Here is a 15,337-nt window from a genome sequence, read left to right on the forward strand (position 1 = left end):
ATTGCTAAATTAAAGGATACTTAAATTATGTGGACACTTCAGTTTTGATTACTAGCCATCCAAATGTCCAACACAGACAGCATATTTGCCTGACTAAAGTTGGGTACACATTATGCGGTATGTCATGCAGTCATGGTACCTGTCACCACCCTGTATGACCATAAGGTAGCCTGTGCTCAAAATTTTTCATGTACACATAGGGGGAAATTTACTAAGATGGGAGTTCTATTTCACATTGTTGCTATGAGCAACCAATCAGATTCTGTATATGATCTTATAGAGGGTGTGTATTATCTTCTAGAGATGACCCTATACGAAACATCATATATCATTGTATAGTATAGGGCCTTTCTTTTTTTGAATGTGTACTCTGCTTTACAAGCAACACAGATGTATCTCTCCTTTTCTCACTCTGGGCCTGATCGATCAGTGGGGCACACAATATTGATGTCGGACATGGTATAGCAATTTTTTTGCCACATGCAAGCGCCAAAGGCTGATAGTCCATATAATAATGAGTGGATCAAAGAATGCAGGCATGTTGAGACAATTTCTAGGCATTGCCTGGCCACATACTGCAAATTTGTTTGCAGTTGGAGAGCCTCTGGGGTCTTAGAAGTGCTGCTCTGTCTAAAGGCAGTATAGGTTTGCTCAGTGGGCCGATTCTCTGGCCAATCAGCACTTGGGCCCTTATTCTGGTTGGTGCGGTCGAGCCGCATATGCGGCTCCGACCGCACCAGACGAATCCCCGCCCACGCTACGGATCGCCACGGCCGTCCGTACACGGACGGCTGGCGATCCGCACGAAAATGGTGGAGGCGTACGCCTCCACCATGGTGGGAGCTGCCCCCTGCATTCGATGGTCGACGACCATCGAAGGCAGGGCCGCACGCCGCGGCAGCTCCCGCAAGCTGAGACCACACGGACGATTGTCCGTGTGGTAGCTTGTATGGGGGCTGAAAGCTGACATCCGGCGACGTCAGCTTTCCGCCCCCATGAGTGGCGTCATGCCCTCATTACCATGCGTACGCCCCGCGTTTGCATGGGAACGCCCATGAAACGCGGGGCGTATACATAGGGAAATGAGGGACTGAAGCCCCTCACGCCCCTATACGCCCCCTTTGCGGCGTCTAATTTTTTTAAACGGAGATTTCCCCTGCACATGCGCAGAGTGACCTCTGCGCATGTGCAGAGAGAAAACATCGGCGGTACGGCCGCATGCGGGCCGTACCGCTTCAATCTGAATAAGGGCCTTGGTGTTGTTGATACTTCTGCTTATGTGTGTGAGGGGAATGTATGAGACATTCGCAGGGGGAGTCTCTGTGTATAAAGCCCCTGTATACACAGTGCGACTCTAGCAACAATCCCCAGGGAAAAGGCCACTGAGTGACTTTATCCCCTTACGTACGGGGCAACTGTTGCCGGGAGCATGCTCCTGCGACCAGAGGCTTCCCCCGGCAGCTTCCCAGCAATCAGTTGTTTCCCCCTGCGGCTTCCCCCAGCAGTGTCTCCTTTTTATCAGCGACCATCTCTAGTCGCTGATGAAAACGGGACACTGAGCAATATGATTGCTGAGAAACATATTGCTGAGCAATTGTAAGCCAATATTGCTCAGCAATCATATTGCTCTGTGTGTAAGGAGCTTAAGATTAGTTACCATGATGTATGAAATTGCATCTGTGAAATCAACTGCATATAGCTCTCATTCATGGCTTCCAAGCCCTCCCCCACCCCCCCTTTTTTTATGCTTTTTAACGTCTTTCTTGCATCAGCTAATGAGAGATACACACTTTAGACTGAAGTACCCTTTCTAGCTGTAGCTGCTAATCAGCCTGCTGTGTGGCTGGGAGGCCAGAATCCCTGATCCTGGCCTCAGAAATAGAATTTGTCCCCTCTCTCTCCATTCACTCCAGGGAACCCTAAAACCAGCTAATTCTAGAGCTTAGTCTTGAAAAGCACAGCACATAAACATTAATCATGATTATGTCACAGTGATTCCATGTGGAAATCCTGTACATTATATAAAAGGTAAAGAAGCCTGTGGCCAAACTGTTACCAAAAGATAGTGGAATAATAATATATTATTATATATACAGCCGCATGGATGTCCGGCTCAGCGGTGGCTTCGGGTAGCTCCCGCACCCCACTCTCCCTGGGGCAGGTCAGCGGCGGCCGCCTGCAGCACTCCCCCCGCAGCATGGACGTCAGCGGTGGCTTCAGCATTTTCTCATGAGGTGTCAGGTATGGGGGGCAGGGCCGGCGCTACCCACTCAGCAGCTCCTGCAAACCAGGGAGGCGCCATGCTGAAAAGGCGCTGTCTCCCTCCCTGCTCTGCTAAAGCTGCCTCAGACCTCACTGTCACTGCACGCTGCCCACAGTGCCTGTCTGACAGCGGGCGGGCGGTAGTATAAAGAGCTGCTCCCTGCACTGCGAGTGCACACAGCCTGCACGCCGCCTGCAGTGCCTGTCTGACAGCGGGTGGCAGTTTGGACACGGACACTTGCGCTGAGGCATGTAGCGCTGTCTGTGAATGCCTGGATGACATGTCATGTCCGGATCCACCCCCTACCCATTGATGTCAGCTGTCAGTCAAATGACGAACAGGCAGCAGCGCCGACTCCCCTTCCTTCCCCCTTCTCAGTGTGCTGTGCCTGTGCCACTGCCAGTCCTCAACACTCCGCCCCCTCTATCTCATCGCCTCTTCTTCCATCTCTCCCCTCCTTTCCCCCTCAGTCACGAGAGGGGTGGCCATACACGCTCCAATAGCAGCGTGCAATGCGATGTGCACTCCAGCGGGCATCGCATCGCACAGTACAAAAAGTATGTGCTGCACAAACTTTTTGTACTGCTTTCGGATCGTATTGCACACACATTGCATGCATGCCGTGTGATGCGATCTAGCCCATAACATATGCGATTCTCGCAGCATGTATGGACACCATTAGTGCCTGCAACATTTTGCGGACACAGCACTGAGATGGTGTATGCATACATGTACATGCACCCGAGATCCTCCATAGGATCGCATGTTGCATACGCTCCCACAATCGGGCTGCAGCTTGTTGCAATGGCAATGTGAAAGGGCGCAAAATTTATGGTTTGCAGGAGGGCGTCGGACACCCTAGCACCGGCCCTGATGGGGGGGGGGGGGAAGAAGTAGGACATACACTGAAAGTTTGCCTTGGGCGCTTAGGGACGTTGCACCGGCCCTGCATGTAAGTGATTGCCGCTTTAAAAATATGTGAATCCTCTCCCAAATTCTCTCACTTTCTGATTCTCGCACTCTATTACATTTGGCCATATAATGAACATGGACTAGGCAGAATGAACCACATGAGCAGCAAAAGTTCCTCGATGAGCTGGATATTTATTAATTCAAGGTTTAAACAGCACAAGCAAGTGCAGTATTTCATCCAAAAAGAAGTGCCAATGATTTTATTAATAGCGACTATTGTTATTTACATGATTATTTGTTCAAAGAAAATTTCTGTTAAAGATAAAAGTTATTTTTCAGAGATCTAATTCCTGCTGTACAGTATGTTGAATGTTACTCCAGCTGCTACAGTATGATATATATCATTAGTATTATCTATATTTTTGACAGAACTATAACAGACCATCAATTATGTCGCTTGCTGTCCCCATTGCAATGAGATTTCTCCAAAAGGGAAACAAGGAGCTGTGCAGAAATATGTCAAGTTACATATCACTTGTAGCCATTGCCAAAGCAGATCTACTGGTCGATCACACAGAATCAATCATAGCCAGCATCCTAAAAGGTACAGTGTTAATGCTATTGCCTTTCCTGTTGTGACTTTGCTTTCATAAGTGAATTGTAGTTTTAATTATTCAGACATAGGGGTTATTCAGACATAGGGGTTATTCAGACATAGGAGGAAATTTATTAAGATGGGAGTTCTATTTCACAATAGGTGTTGTTATGGGCAACCAATCAAAATCTACTTTGTATTTATTTACCACCTTCTAGAAGATGATAATAGGTAGTATCTGATTGGTAGCCCATAGCAACATCCCATCTGAAACAGAAATCCCATCTTAGTAAATTTCCCCCAATATCTCTGTAGTTCGAATTCCCAAGCCGACTGAATGACCTGAGACAGGCTGATCTGGCCTCGGTCAGCCTGTATTTGTCTAATGCTGTGTACAAACGCTTCGATCCAGAGTCATTTTCTATTCGATATGGGCTAAATAGTCCTAATCGAATAAAATGACCTTGCAGCATCGTGATCGAAAGCAGAAATAGACTTGCTGCTTCGATCTAGCTGGTCAATCGCAGTCCCATGCTGCTCAATTACAGCATCGCCCCGCGCGCCATCCGTCCCTCCCTCCTCTTTGATGCCGACAACCCCCCGGTTCCCAGCGGCTGTTGATAGCGAAACGGTATCGATGGCTGCCAGATCTAAATGTCTGTACACACCTTGAGACTTGTGGAAGGGTCAGAGTTACCCACACTTGTACAGATTGGGGATATCATGCAACTAACGATCTTTTAGCAAGCCAATTGCCCACACACAGTAATATTTTTTAAACTATATTACTGTTTCTGACTTATTGGAATGACCAATCATCAACCCATTGTGAAGGATTATGGCCACATCGTTCCATATGTAGACGTGATGAACGATGCTGCCATGTGCCGGACTGCACCCCCACCCACCCGCCTCAGCACCTCTGCTTGCTGCCACACCTCCGCACTCCCGCCACTGACAGACATAAAAAGATGCCAGCATACCAAATCTCCTTCCCACCACTGGCCCCTCTCTCTGTCTGGCAGCATTGGGGGTGCGACAGTGGGCGGAGTGGAAGACCCCAAACTAAACTATGGAAACACTGAACGATTGAGCAAATCCTCTGATCATTTTCTCAATCATTCTATGTGTGGCCAGGATCAGGGATGTTCTGTATTTCAAAGTAAATTGGATAGATATCGGATCTAATCTGATATCTATCCGTGTGTGGGCACCTTACACGTGGACTGAATTTGATTCTGTCAGGGCAATGACTAATCTAATTCTCTCTGCACAAGTTACATCTGCCCCACCTGCAGTGCACATGGTTTTGTCCATCTAAGAAGGATTTTGTCAGAAAGAATGGACTAGAATAACCCCCAATGTCTTTTTAAATAATGTTTTTTACGTATGCACAGTGTATGAAAAAGATCTATATGTCTGATTGTAATATCTGCAAGAAACATCTGAGATCTTCTAACTATCTGCCTAAAATGTAATCCTAAATCTCATTTGTAAGGCTCAGTAGATAAAAATGCCATTTAGTATTCTCGCTGGATAGTTGTTATGGATCTCAAAGAAGTTCTTGTAACAGAATCCAATGTGTATATTGGTGTTTGTGATGCCAGCAGTTGGTCACAATGGCAGCACCAGGATTCTGAATGTCGGCATCCCGATCACAAGTTAGGCACAAGAGGGGAACGGGAGGAGGTTGAAGTTAAGCTGCAGCAAGGGGGATAGTTAGGGTTAGGCACTAAGAAGGGAGGATTAAGCTTAGGCACTAAGGGGGTACAGTTAGGTATGGACTGTGGATGCTTAGGTTTAGACACTAACCCCAACAACGTCAATTATATAGTACTTACCACAGTCAAGAATATAAAATGATTTTGTTCTAGCAAGGAGGCAAAATAACCCCTTTACCACACTCACATGCCTCAATTTGCTCTTCTTCCCCATCCACGTGTCTCTCTGTGCCAACCATCCCAAATCCCACATGCCTCATTAATGCCCCCTACCCCATCCCACATGTCTCACTGTGCTGCACTTCCCAAATCCCATGTTCTTCACTATGCTTTTGTTCCCTGTCCAACATGCATCACTGTGCTTCCCTCCACTGTTGCAAATGCCTCACTGTGCTCTCCACCCACATGGCTCCCCTGCCCCCCCCCCCACCCACATGAATCACTGTGCCCTGCCTCCCCATTTCACAAGACTCACTGTGCTCCCCTGTACTCCCAACCACATGACTCACTGTGCTCCCCTGTACTCCCACCCACATGACTCACTGTGCTCCCCTGTACTCCCACCCACATGACTCACTGTGCTCCCCTGTACTCCCACCCACATGACTCACTGTGCTAACCTGTACTCCCACCCACATGCCTCACTGTGCTCCCCTGTACTCCCACCCACATGCCTCACTGTGCTCCCCTGTACTCCCAACCACATGCCTCACTGTGCTCCCCTGTACTCTCACCCACATGACTCACTGTGCTCCCATTCTACCCCATCCCCCAGGCCTCACTGTATTCCAATTCCTCCTCATACTCCTTTTCTCCGGCCTAAAGACTCTTATTCAAGTAATGTACAGTATGTCACACTAACTTGTAAAAAAGGAAATAACTGCAACCATTGAATATAATCGGAGGGTAGATGGAAGTGACCTTTGGCGCACTGGGTGTAAGGATTTCTTCCAATTAATGGTGGAGTAAGTAGGTTGGAATCCAAAATATATTTATTGAGACACAAAATTGATAAAAAACAATAACAATAACATCAAAATATCCTTCCTCACCCAGCTAGAGAGGTGGAGCCAAGGATGGCAAAGACAGAGTGCTCCTAGGGGTGCACCCTGTAGGCTCCACAGGCTTTAGACTGGGTAGTATTAGGCACAGAGTGAACATCAAATATGGTGAATACAAATTTATAAGTCCTTCTCACCCAGCTGAGGAAATGGAGCCAGGATGGTAGGTTGACAGGGGGTCCAGAAACGAGGGCTCACCCTGTCGGCTCCACAAGCTTAAGCTGGGTAATGGTCCTCCGTGGTAAGCTGCAATCCTGTAGGGCCAACGCGTTTCAAGTCTAGAAGACTCTTATAATCACTTACAAAAACAAAGTGAATAAGAGAAAACTAATTTACCGTATTTTTCGGACCATAAGACGCACCTGACCATAAGACACACCTAGTTTTTAGAGGAGGAAAACAGGGGAAAAAAATATTCTGAACCAAATAGTGTAATAATTGAGACAAAGATTGCAATATAATTTATAAAGTAATATAATATAAAGTTTTGAGTACTGAAAGTGGGTAGATTAAAGGCAAGAACAACTTCCACTCCACTTATCACTTCTAAGTGAAAACAGAGAAATTCATCAGTTATTTATGTACAAGTCGAAGCAGAGTAGTGTGGGCTGAATGACAGTAACATTGCACTTTATAGAGCATATACATAGAGACACACACACACATCAGAGCCAGCATACACATAGACAGACACACATCAGAGCCAGCATACACATAGACACACACACACACATCAGAGCCGGGTGTGGTATAGTAGCCCGACAGTCGGGATTCCGACAGTCATTAGTCAGACGTCGGAATCCCGACTGCACAGCGTGGGGAGTGCAATGAAGCCCCTTGTGGGCTCGCTGCGCTCGCCACGCTGCGGGCACGGTGTCGAGCTGTGCTCGCCACCTATTTTATTCTCCCTCTATGGGGGTCGTGGACCCCCACGAGGGAGCAGTCGGGATTCCGACGTCGGAGGAATGACTGTCGGAATCCCGACTGTCGGGGAGCCGTCCGGCACCCATCAGAGCCAGCATACAAATAGACACACACACACACATCAGAGCCAGCATACACATACACACACACACACATATATATACTGTAGACACAGACCCTGTGGTTCCCCGCATCCAGGCTCTCAGCTAATGCTGCCTGCGGGGCACTCCTGTGGAAGGAGGAGGTGTGTGTGTGTGTGTGTGGGGGGGGGCAGGGGAGTCACATGATGCCGCGCTCTCAGATGTCGGGGCTCTGCTTCCGGGCTCTGAGCAGCAGCAGCATCCAGGACCCGGCGCTATCCGCTGGCACTATCTGCACACTCAATCTGGGCTCTCCCACCCAGCACAGTGGGAGCGCTGCCCCTTATGTAAGCTCCACAATGTCTTATGCGCTCCAGCTGTCTGCTCCACATTCGGTTCATAAGACGCACATAGTTTTTCTCCCACATTTCGTGGGAGAAAAAGTGCGTCTTATGGTCCGAAAAATACAGTACTTAACAAATGCAACGTGGACATGTGGAAAAAAATCAATCAGTAGCGTAACTGTTGCCCAGAGGTAAAATGCTTCCATTGCACAGCACCCCATTGAGGGGGCGTGTCATGCTCCACCAAAAGGGCGTGGCTAGTTCCATATATGGAGAGATTGTAAAAAGAGATTGTGAATGTGGCACCTAGAAGCGTGGGTCTGTCCTACTAAATCTGAGAGGAATCTTTTAAAATGACTTATATCCAAATGTAGATGAGCCCCAAAGCAGTTAGGCCAGATTCTCTAAGCTTCTCTAAGCCAATCAGCTCCTACCTGCCATGTCACAGACTGCGTTTGAAAAATGTCAGGTAGGAGCTGATTGGCTGGCTGTTTATCACTCTCTATTTTATCACTTTTGAAGCTTAGAGAATCTGGCCCAGTAAGAGCTACTATAAAGTCATGGGAAATGGTGCTGATGATTCAATGTAAATGTATCTATCTCTCATTCCTCTTTTCCCCCAAAAAATGTAACAGTGTAATTTGAGCTAGGTGAAATGAGGGAGATTGCTAGACTAATGAGGGAGAGAGGGAGATTATTGCTATTTCAGGGAGTCTCCTGCAGAATGCAGGAGGGTAGGCAACTATGTTACAAACTATACGGATAATAGGAGGGATACATAAGCCTGGCAGTCCCACCAGATTGCAAGTCTTGATGGGATGCAATTAGATATGAAAGCTACTGGAGGTTATGTGGGGGTTCTAAATATGATAAGCTTGCCTGAAGACGTGAGTTTTCAGGGAATGCTTGAAAATTTGTAGGCTAGAGGAGAGTCTTAAGAAGGGGAGTTAGTTGATTTTGATCACACCACTGTCATTGTGCACAGTTTTAGATTGCACTCCTACGGTCGCATAATGCTGTTTTAATATGTACCTGCACCACAACGTGTAAAAAATAATTTGCAGAACTAAATAATCATTTCTTAAATAGATAAACCAGTAGTATTTTGGCCCACCGCTGAACACTACACTATGAAAGTAGAACCAAAATATACGTTCTTAGAGATTGTTTTCATTCATTTATTATTTACTGTATGTATATTAACAGTTTCTTATACAGCACAACTGGTTCCGTTGCACTTTACAATTAGAAATAGGGATAAAGGAATAGGGATAAAACTGAGTAGTTACAGACAGTGGAATTGTACGAGGGCATATTCTGTACCTCCCCAATCTAAGAATAAGAGAGCTTTTCCATAAACAGTGGTATGTGTCTATCTGCATCTCATACCCATTAGCTGACTGGGTCATGGATTTTTTTAGTATTTGGATTTACTAATATGTAATGGTTTCCTGTAACTGGCTCTTCAAGCTGCATTTAGTAAGTTAACACTGCTGAAAAGGTGTTTTGAATTTCCTCCGAGGGAGAGCAGTTATGGCCAGACTGAGTTTTTTTGTCACCTCTCCATATGTTTTTCATGTTCATAAACTGGGAAAGAATAAAATAAATGCTGTAACTTACCTCTGAAGTTTTCCTCTCCATGCAGAGTTAGGAAGATGTGTTGTATTGATGCACTTTCACCTCTGTCAATCACTACAATATCTTCTGCATATAATTTGCATTTCTATCGAAATGATTTATTTATAAATAACTTAGCTAACCAGTAAGTTGTGTTTCAAGAACAATTTTTTTTTGTTGTTGCTCCCAATCTTTATTATTTTTTAGGTCAGGAAAAGTGGCGTGGCTTCAGAAAATGGGGTGTGTGTTCGCGGGAATGCCTGTGATAGCAAGCCCTGCCTCCCACTTATGTCACTATGGGGCATGACTCCAGTTCTTCTGGGTCTCTGACTAGACACTGTGGAAATGGGTACAGTGTTTGTTCACTGCTGCTCTGCTAAGCAGAGCAGAGGGGGACAGGTGGACATCCAACTGGCCTTCCCCCAAACACACACACACCGTGGGACAATACTGCCCGCGGGTGAGGCAGCGGAACAGTCACACAAAAAAAGTGTCTTTCGCGCAAAAATCGGGATATTTGGGAGGTATGCTTTATTGAACTGTTCCTGTTTTTACTTGGTTAATACACCACCTTATTGTTAAGTTGATATGTCATGTGCACTAATTCCCATCGCTCTCCACTGCCACATAAGATAGTAGTGTCTGCCAATAGGTTACAGGTCAGGTTGATAATGTGCCTATACCTGCACAGACACCAGCAACACCAAACAAAAACGCTGCAGAAACAGGAAATAAGAGATCTGAGGGAGTCGACAAAATCCTATATTCGTACAGGTGAATATGTACAGTGCAGGGGTTATCATTAGCTTCCCCAAGTTAAGGAGCTTGGGAAACTATGCCACATGCAAGTTTGCTATGGAAATGCAATAATGTGGGAAACGCTATGGGCAGTACAAGAGACCTGGGCAATAATTTAGGTGCCAGGAAATATGTACCCCACCAATCTGCCCATACCTACAGTCATTCTAATCAGCACAGGTTCCTGCATTGCTTACTACATTCTATAATCAGAACTACTATGGTAAGTCTTGGGTAAATTGGCATCATGGGTAAAGTGCAATAAGGTGTGGTTTTTAGTAATGTGCAATTTTTTGCTCAAAAACGTCCAAAAACTTATATTTACCGAAAATCGCACATGTAGTAGCAAACAATTTGTGGTCTCCAGAACTTAACACTATATTCTAGATGAGGCCGCACCAGGGGGCGGATTGGGAATGAAATAAAATCCAGCCCAGGAAAAATAAAAATCTTGCAACAGCCGGAGGGGTGGTGGTGGTGGTGGTGGTGGGGGGTTGGGGGTGGTGGTGGTAGTGTATGTAATGCAGGGGGGGTGTATGTAATGCAGTGTATGTAATGGGGGCAGCCGGTCCTCTCCCCTCACCTGCTGCTGTTGCTCAGGTCTGGCTCCCTGTCTGGCCGCATCGCCCCAGCTTTCTGCTCGGTGTCTGCGGGAGAGAAGGACCGTAGCTCCAGATGCTGGGCAGAGGGGGGTGGAGCTTCTGCAGCCAGGCAGAGGGGGAACGGGAGCTGCTGGGAGCCCGCTACCACCGCACTTCAAGTTTTAAAACCTCAAGCATGCGCAAGCGTGCAGGCAGCAGCAGTAGGGGGAGAACGGAGCCCGCGAGCAGTCACTCACGAGCTCCGCAGAGGCCCATGGGAGGTGCTGTGCGCTATCACACATGCTCATCAGCCCTCCCACGGCCATTTTGGATTTGGTAAAAGTGCCGCGGCTGCTACCCGCTGTTGTGCGGTCTGTGGCCCAGCCAGCCCAGGGGGGAGCGTAGCCGTCCCGTTTTAATGAGTTATGGGTCAGCCCACCGGGAAATGGCCCGGTTTCCCAGAGGGCCAATCCACCCCTGGGCTGCACTAATGAGTATGGGGCTGGAAAGGGAATGTAATCATGGAAATTGTGCATTAATGCTAGTGCAGTGGGCATAAAATAACAACAACTATACAGTGTGTTCTTCGAGTTTAGCATCAAGTTCAGAAAAATAGTGCAATTGAAAAGTGTCAAATGCAGCTCCCTGACGGGGTCAGAATTAGATTAGCTCTGACCCTTTTGTAAATGTAAAGTTGATAGTGATAAATGGGAAGCTAGTAATCTTCAGTGTTTGGTTGGTTGCAAATGTCAAAAATACACATTTATTCAAAATCATGAAAATAGCAGAAGTATAACATACCAGTCTGGAATACTGATTTTCACAGCAAAAAGGAATGCTTCATGAACGTTTAGACATTCACATTTATGTATAAAAGATAATAAATCCACATCTGCTCTGGGAGCAATTCAGATTTTAGCCACCTTCAAACCAAATTAGCTGCACATTCCGGCCATTAACTTCAATATATCTCCATTGTCAGTGATGATTTTTCACATATTCTGTATAGTCAGTGACTCTATGAAGCCAGGCCTCCAGCCGCAGTCCAGTCTCTTCTCAACCAGGTGCAACAAGGGGAGAGAGAGTCACAGGCTGATATTTTCAGTTGCAGTACTAGTCAGGTTTTGACCAAACATCAGACATCAGGATGTATGAGATATACTCTATACTATTTACTAAGAAGTGGGACTTTAAAAGGGAATAATATTAAATATAGAACCAGAAGTATTTTGCATTTGAGGTAATTGTCCATTAACTCGCACGGCCAGATGCTGCTTACTAAATAAATATACTGCTTTATGTTAAGTGGCGAATGTCGTGAGATGGGTGGTACTTATTCCAGCCCAGTATATTATTCCAAAAGCGTGCACATATTGTACTTACAAATTCATCCGAATTTGCTCCCCAGTGTCAGCCAAATAAGTCCTTTACAAACACTGTAATGCCCCCACTAACTGTTGCTACATAGCCAACCTATGCTCTTAGGAAGGGGAAGTTTTTATATCTTAGGTTTCTGCAAAGCCCTAGCATTATTTCTTCCAGTACTTTCACAATGTGATGCTGGTCACATATGATGCAATGTCGTTATCTATAAGAAACTTTGTGGGAGATAGATAAAGCAGTGAAGTTGCCCATGGCAATTAATCATCTACAACCTATACATTTTATAGAATGCACTTGATAAATGTTACTTCAAAGCTGATTGGTTGCCATGAGCAACATCTCCACTTGCTCACTTCCCCACTCTTTTCACTGCTTCATAAATTCCCCCCTTATATTACCATGAGGTGTGGAGCCAAAATTAGCTCAATAACAAAATAATAGAGCAGATGGGATTATTTACTAATAAATGCATATAGTTAAGTGGCACCTAAATGAAAAGTATATAGCTGCTCACCCAATGAATGAATTGATCTAATTATTTTTTGTTCACCCATTTGTGGGACCTTATTAGCCATTGATTCTTTTGCTTAGTGTTTAGTTCAAATGGTAGAATCAGCGTGTGCATGGTTAGCATATCAAATAACAGTGAGCGTCAATACAAAAGGCAAACTTTTTCAAAGTCATGTAAAGGATATGAGGCTGAGGAACAATATTTACTGCTATTTTCCCGGAAACACCTGGTTATCCACCAGTATTAGGTATCCACCAAGAGTATGATGTAGAGACTGCAGCATATATATCCCATACCTGCTGCGATCACTCCATTCCTACCGGCGATGCTGCCAGATTTATACATTTCAGGAATATGAATATCCTGAAAATTACCCCTGCAGCTAGTGTAATATAAAGCTATAGGTAGCCTGTTGTATCCTATGGGCTTCTCATTGCATTCCTAGCTGGCAGAGGAACCATCCCCAGAAGTGGCCATGTGCATGTGTGGTCAGTGTGAGCGCACACGGGCAGAAGCCCTGGAACCCATCACAGCACATTACAGATGAGTGCCTTTTAAAGCTCTTGCCAGGGTGCGTTTTCATTTATACATGCCACCGGTTAATGATAAATGGGTCCCCTATACATCACAGAATTAAGTCCAGAATTCAGTGCCCATGTTTGCACAGTTCAGTGATTATCTGCTGCTGGGCATGAGCAAAAATTCTAGGAAGCCTTACTGTGCATGCACGAACCAGTATCTGCTATGGTATATGCAGTGTATGCAAAATATTGTACTATTACTTGAGATGACTTCTGCCATCCACTGGGAGTTCAGGGTGGAGACTAGGAGGTGATCTAAAGCCATCAGAAAAGAGGAGGCGTGTCATGGGAGTGTTATGGGAGTGTCATGGGCATGTTTCTGTATTTGTCTGCGATGTCTTTCACCACATCGCAGTCACAGTTGCCAAACAAGGGAATCTTTGTGCCAGACATGTGCTGCTCGATGAGTTGATCCCACGACTGATGGTGCGGGAATTTGCTTAGTCTGTTGCACAGAAGTACATGTGCCATTTTTTCTTATATGAGAATCGTCAACAATCATTACTTTTAGACTACATAGTTTTAATACAACATGCAGAAACCTTGACTATCTCATTATTCATAATTTTGCTCTGTTTTATTACTAAAATCAATTTCAAATAACTGTTGTATAACAGTAGAATAATGAAAATAAAATATTAAAAAAAGCGATTGATTGTGTGTGCGGGATAATAATGATAATAGTGATAATAACATGTGCATTGCAGTTTAAAATAATAAATTGTTTAAATCTCTTTAAGAGCAATTTGGGGTCCGTGGGTTGGTATGCAGCAGCATAGAGTACGGCACTATTATGAAGAATCTAGGTTTCTCTATCTCTCCCTATTCTTACCTAGGTCTTCTAGCCTTCAATCTTCTCATCCAGATCTTCCACAACTGGAAGTTCAGGTAGCGTAACCTCTGGGTTTGCAGTGTGTCAAGTATCGGCTTCACCACTTCCCTACTTAGCAGAATAATGAAGCAATTTTTCAAAATAAAAGTTTTAATTTATTTTTTAGAAAAAATTTGAAATCACAATTTTTACTTTACTGAATACAAGAGGTCAAGAGATATTGTTACATAGTGGCAATAATAAAATTTTGTGTCTTAAAATAATATCAGTCCTGAACATATAGGGGCTGATGCTGAGTTTGAACTTATTCGCAGGCTTACAGTGCGCTCTGTAAAAATGAAAGAAAGCGCAAATATCAAGTTGGTCCAATTATCAGGCATACTGTACATCTACACTTTGAAACTTTTTTTTAAATTTTATACAAAGCAGTTGTTTTGATAGTTATTAGGTTTGAGTAACATAAAAAAAACCTCTGTAATACAGCAGGTACGATTTCCCTTCTTGTCTAAGAAAAGGTAAAAATAAATCTAGCTAAAATGCACCAATAAAGTCATATACTATATGAACACGTGATGAGGAAAGCCCTCATCAGCTTCACAGGTGGATCCACAGCCAGCCAATCAGAAAGGCTAGCTATTGTTTGCAACCATTTTTTATCATCAGTGTTTATTTGCTGCAGTCCCCACCTACAATTGATATTGATATGTTTACAGAGAGGTGTGTATACATCTCAATGCCAGTTCACTCGCAATTACAGTATGTGAACATAGCCTTTAAGTAGTTGGCATCAATAGACCTCCCCTATTCTCCCCATCCTGCCTCTAAGGTCACAAGGAGGCTCTAGTAGTGTAAGGTTTGACTAGTTCTACATACCAACATATTCTTATGCTTTTATCTATTGGGTATGCATAAAACAAATTTTTCTAGTTTATGCTACCCAAACAGGCGTACATGCAACTCAGCATCAGCCTCACAGTGTCTATATCTCCAACAGTAACCTTCTTCTAATCATGTTTTATAATTGTTATTGTACAATCTAAATCAGTGATATTGTGCAGAAAACAAAGTTAACAGATTTGTGATGTTTTTAGATTTCCATTGCAAAGATACACAGAATTGTAACAGCATGATAAA

General features: G+C 44.7%; 1 protein-coding gene across 4 annotated transcripts in view; it reads left to right on the forward strand.

Moving 5' to 3' along the window:
• VEPH1 (ventricular zone expressed PH domain containing 1) overlaps positions 1-15,337 on the forward strand; it is a 337,859-nt gene that overhangs the window by 70,446 nt on the left and 252,076 nt on the right. For all 4 annotated transcript variants that reach the window (XM_083177879.1, XM_083177881.1, XM_083177880.1 and 1 more), the window contains one exon: positions 3,605-3,779. In XM_083177879.1, coding sequence (XP_083034005.1) covers positions 3,605-3,779 — 175 coding nt within the window. The remainder of the gene's footprint in view (positions 1-3,604; positions 3,780-15,337) is intronic.

This window comes from Crinia signifera, chromosome 3 (assembly GCF_055691185.1).
Source record: "Crinia signifera chromosome 3, ASM5569118v1, whole genome shotgun sequence".
In the NCBI taxonomy this organism is placed as follows: Eukaryota; Metazoa; Chordata; class Amphibia; order Anura; family Myobatrachidae; genus Crinia; species Crinia signifera.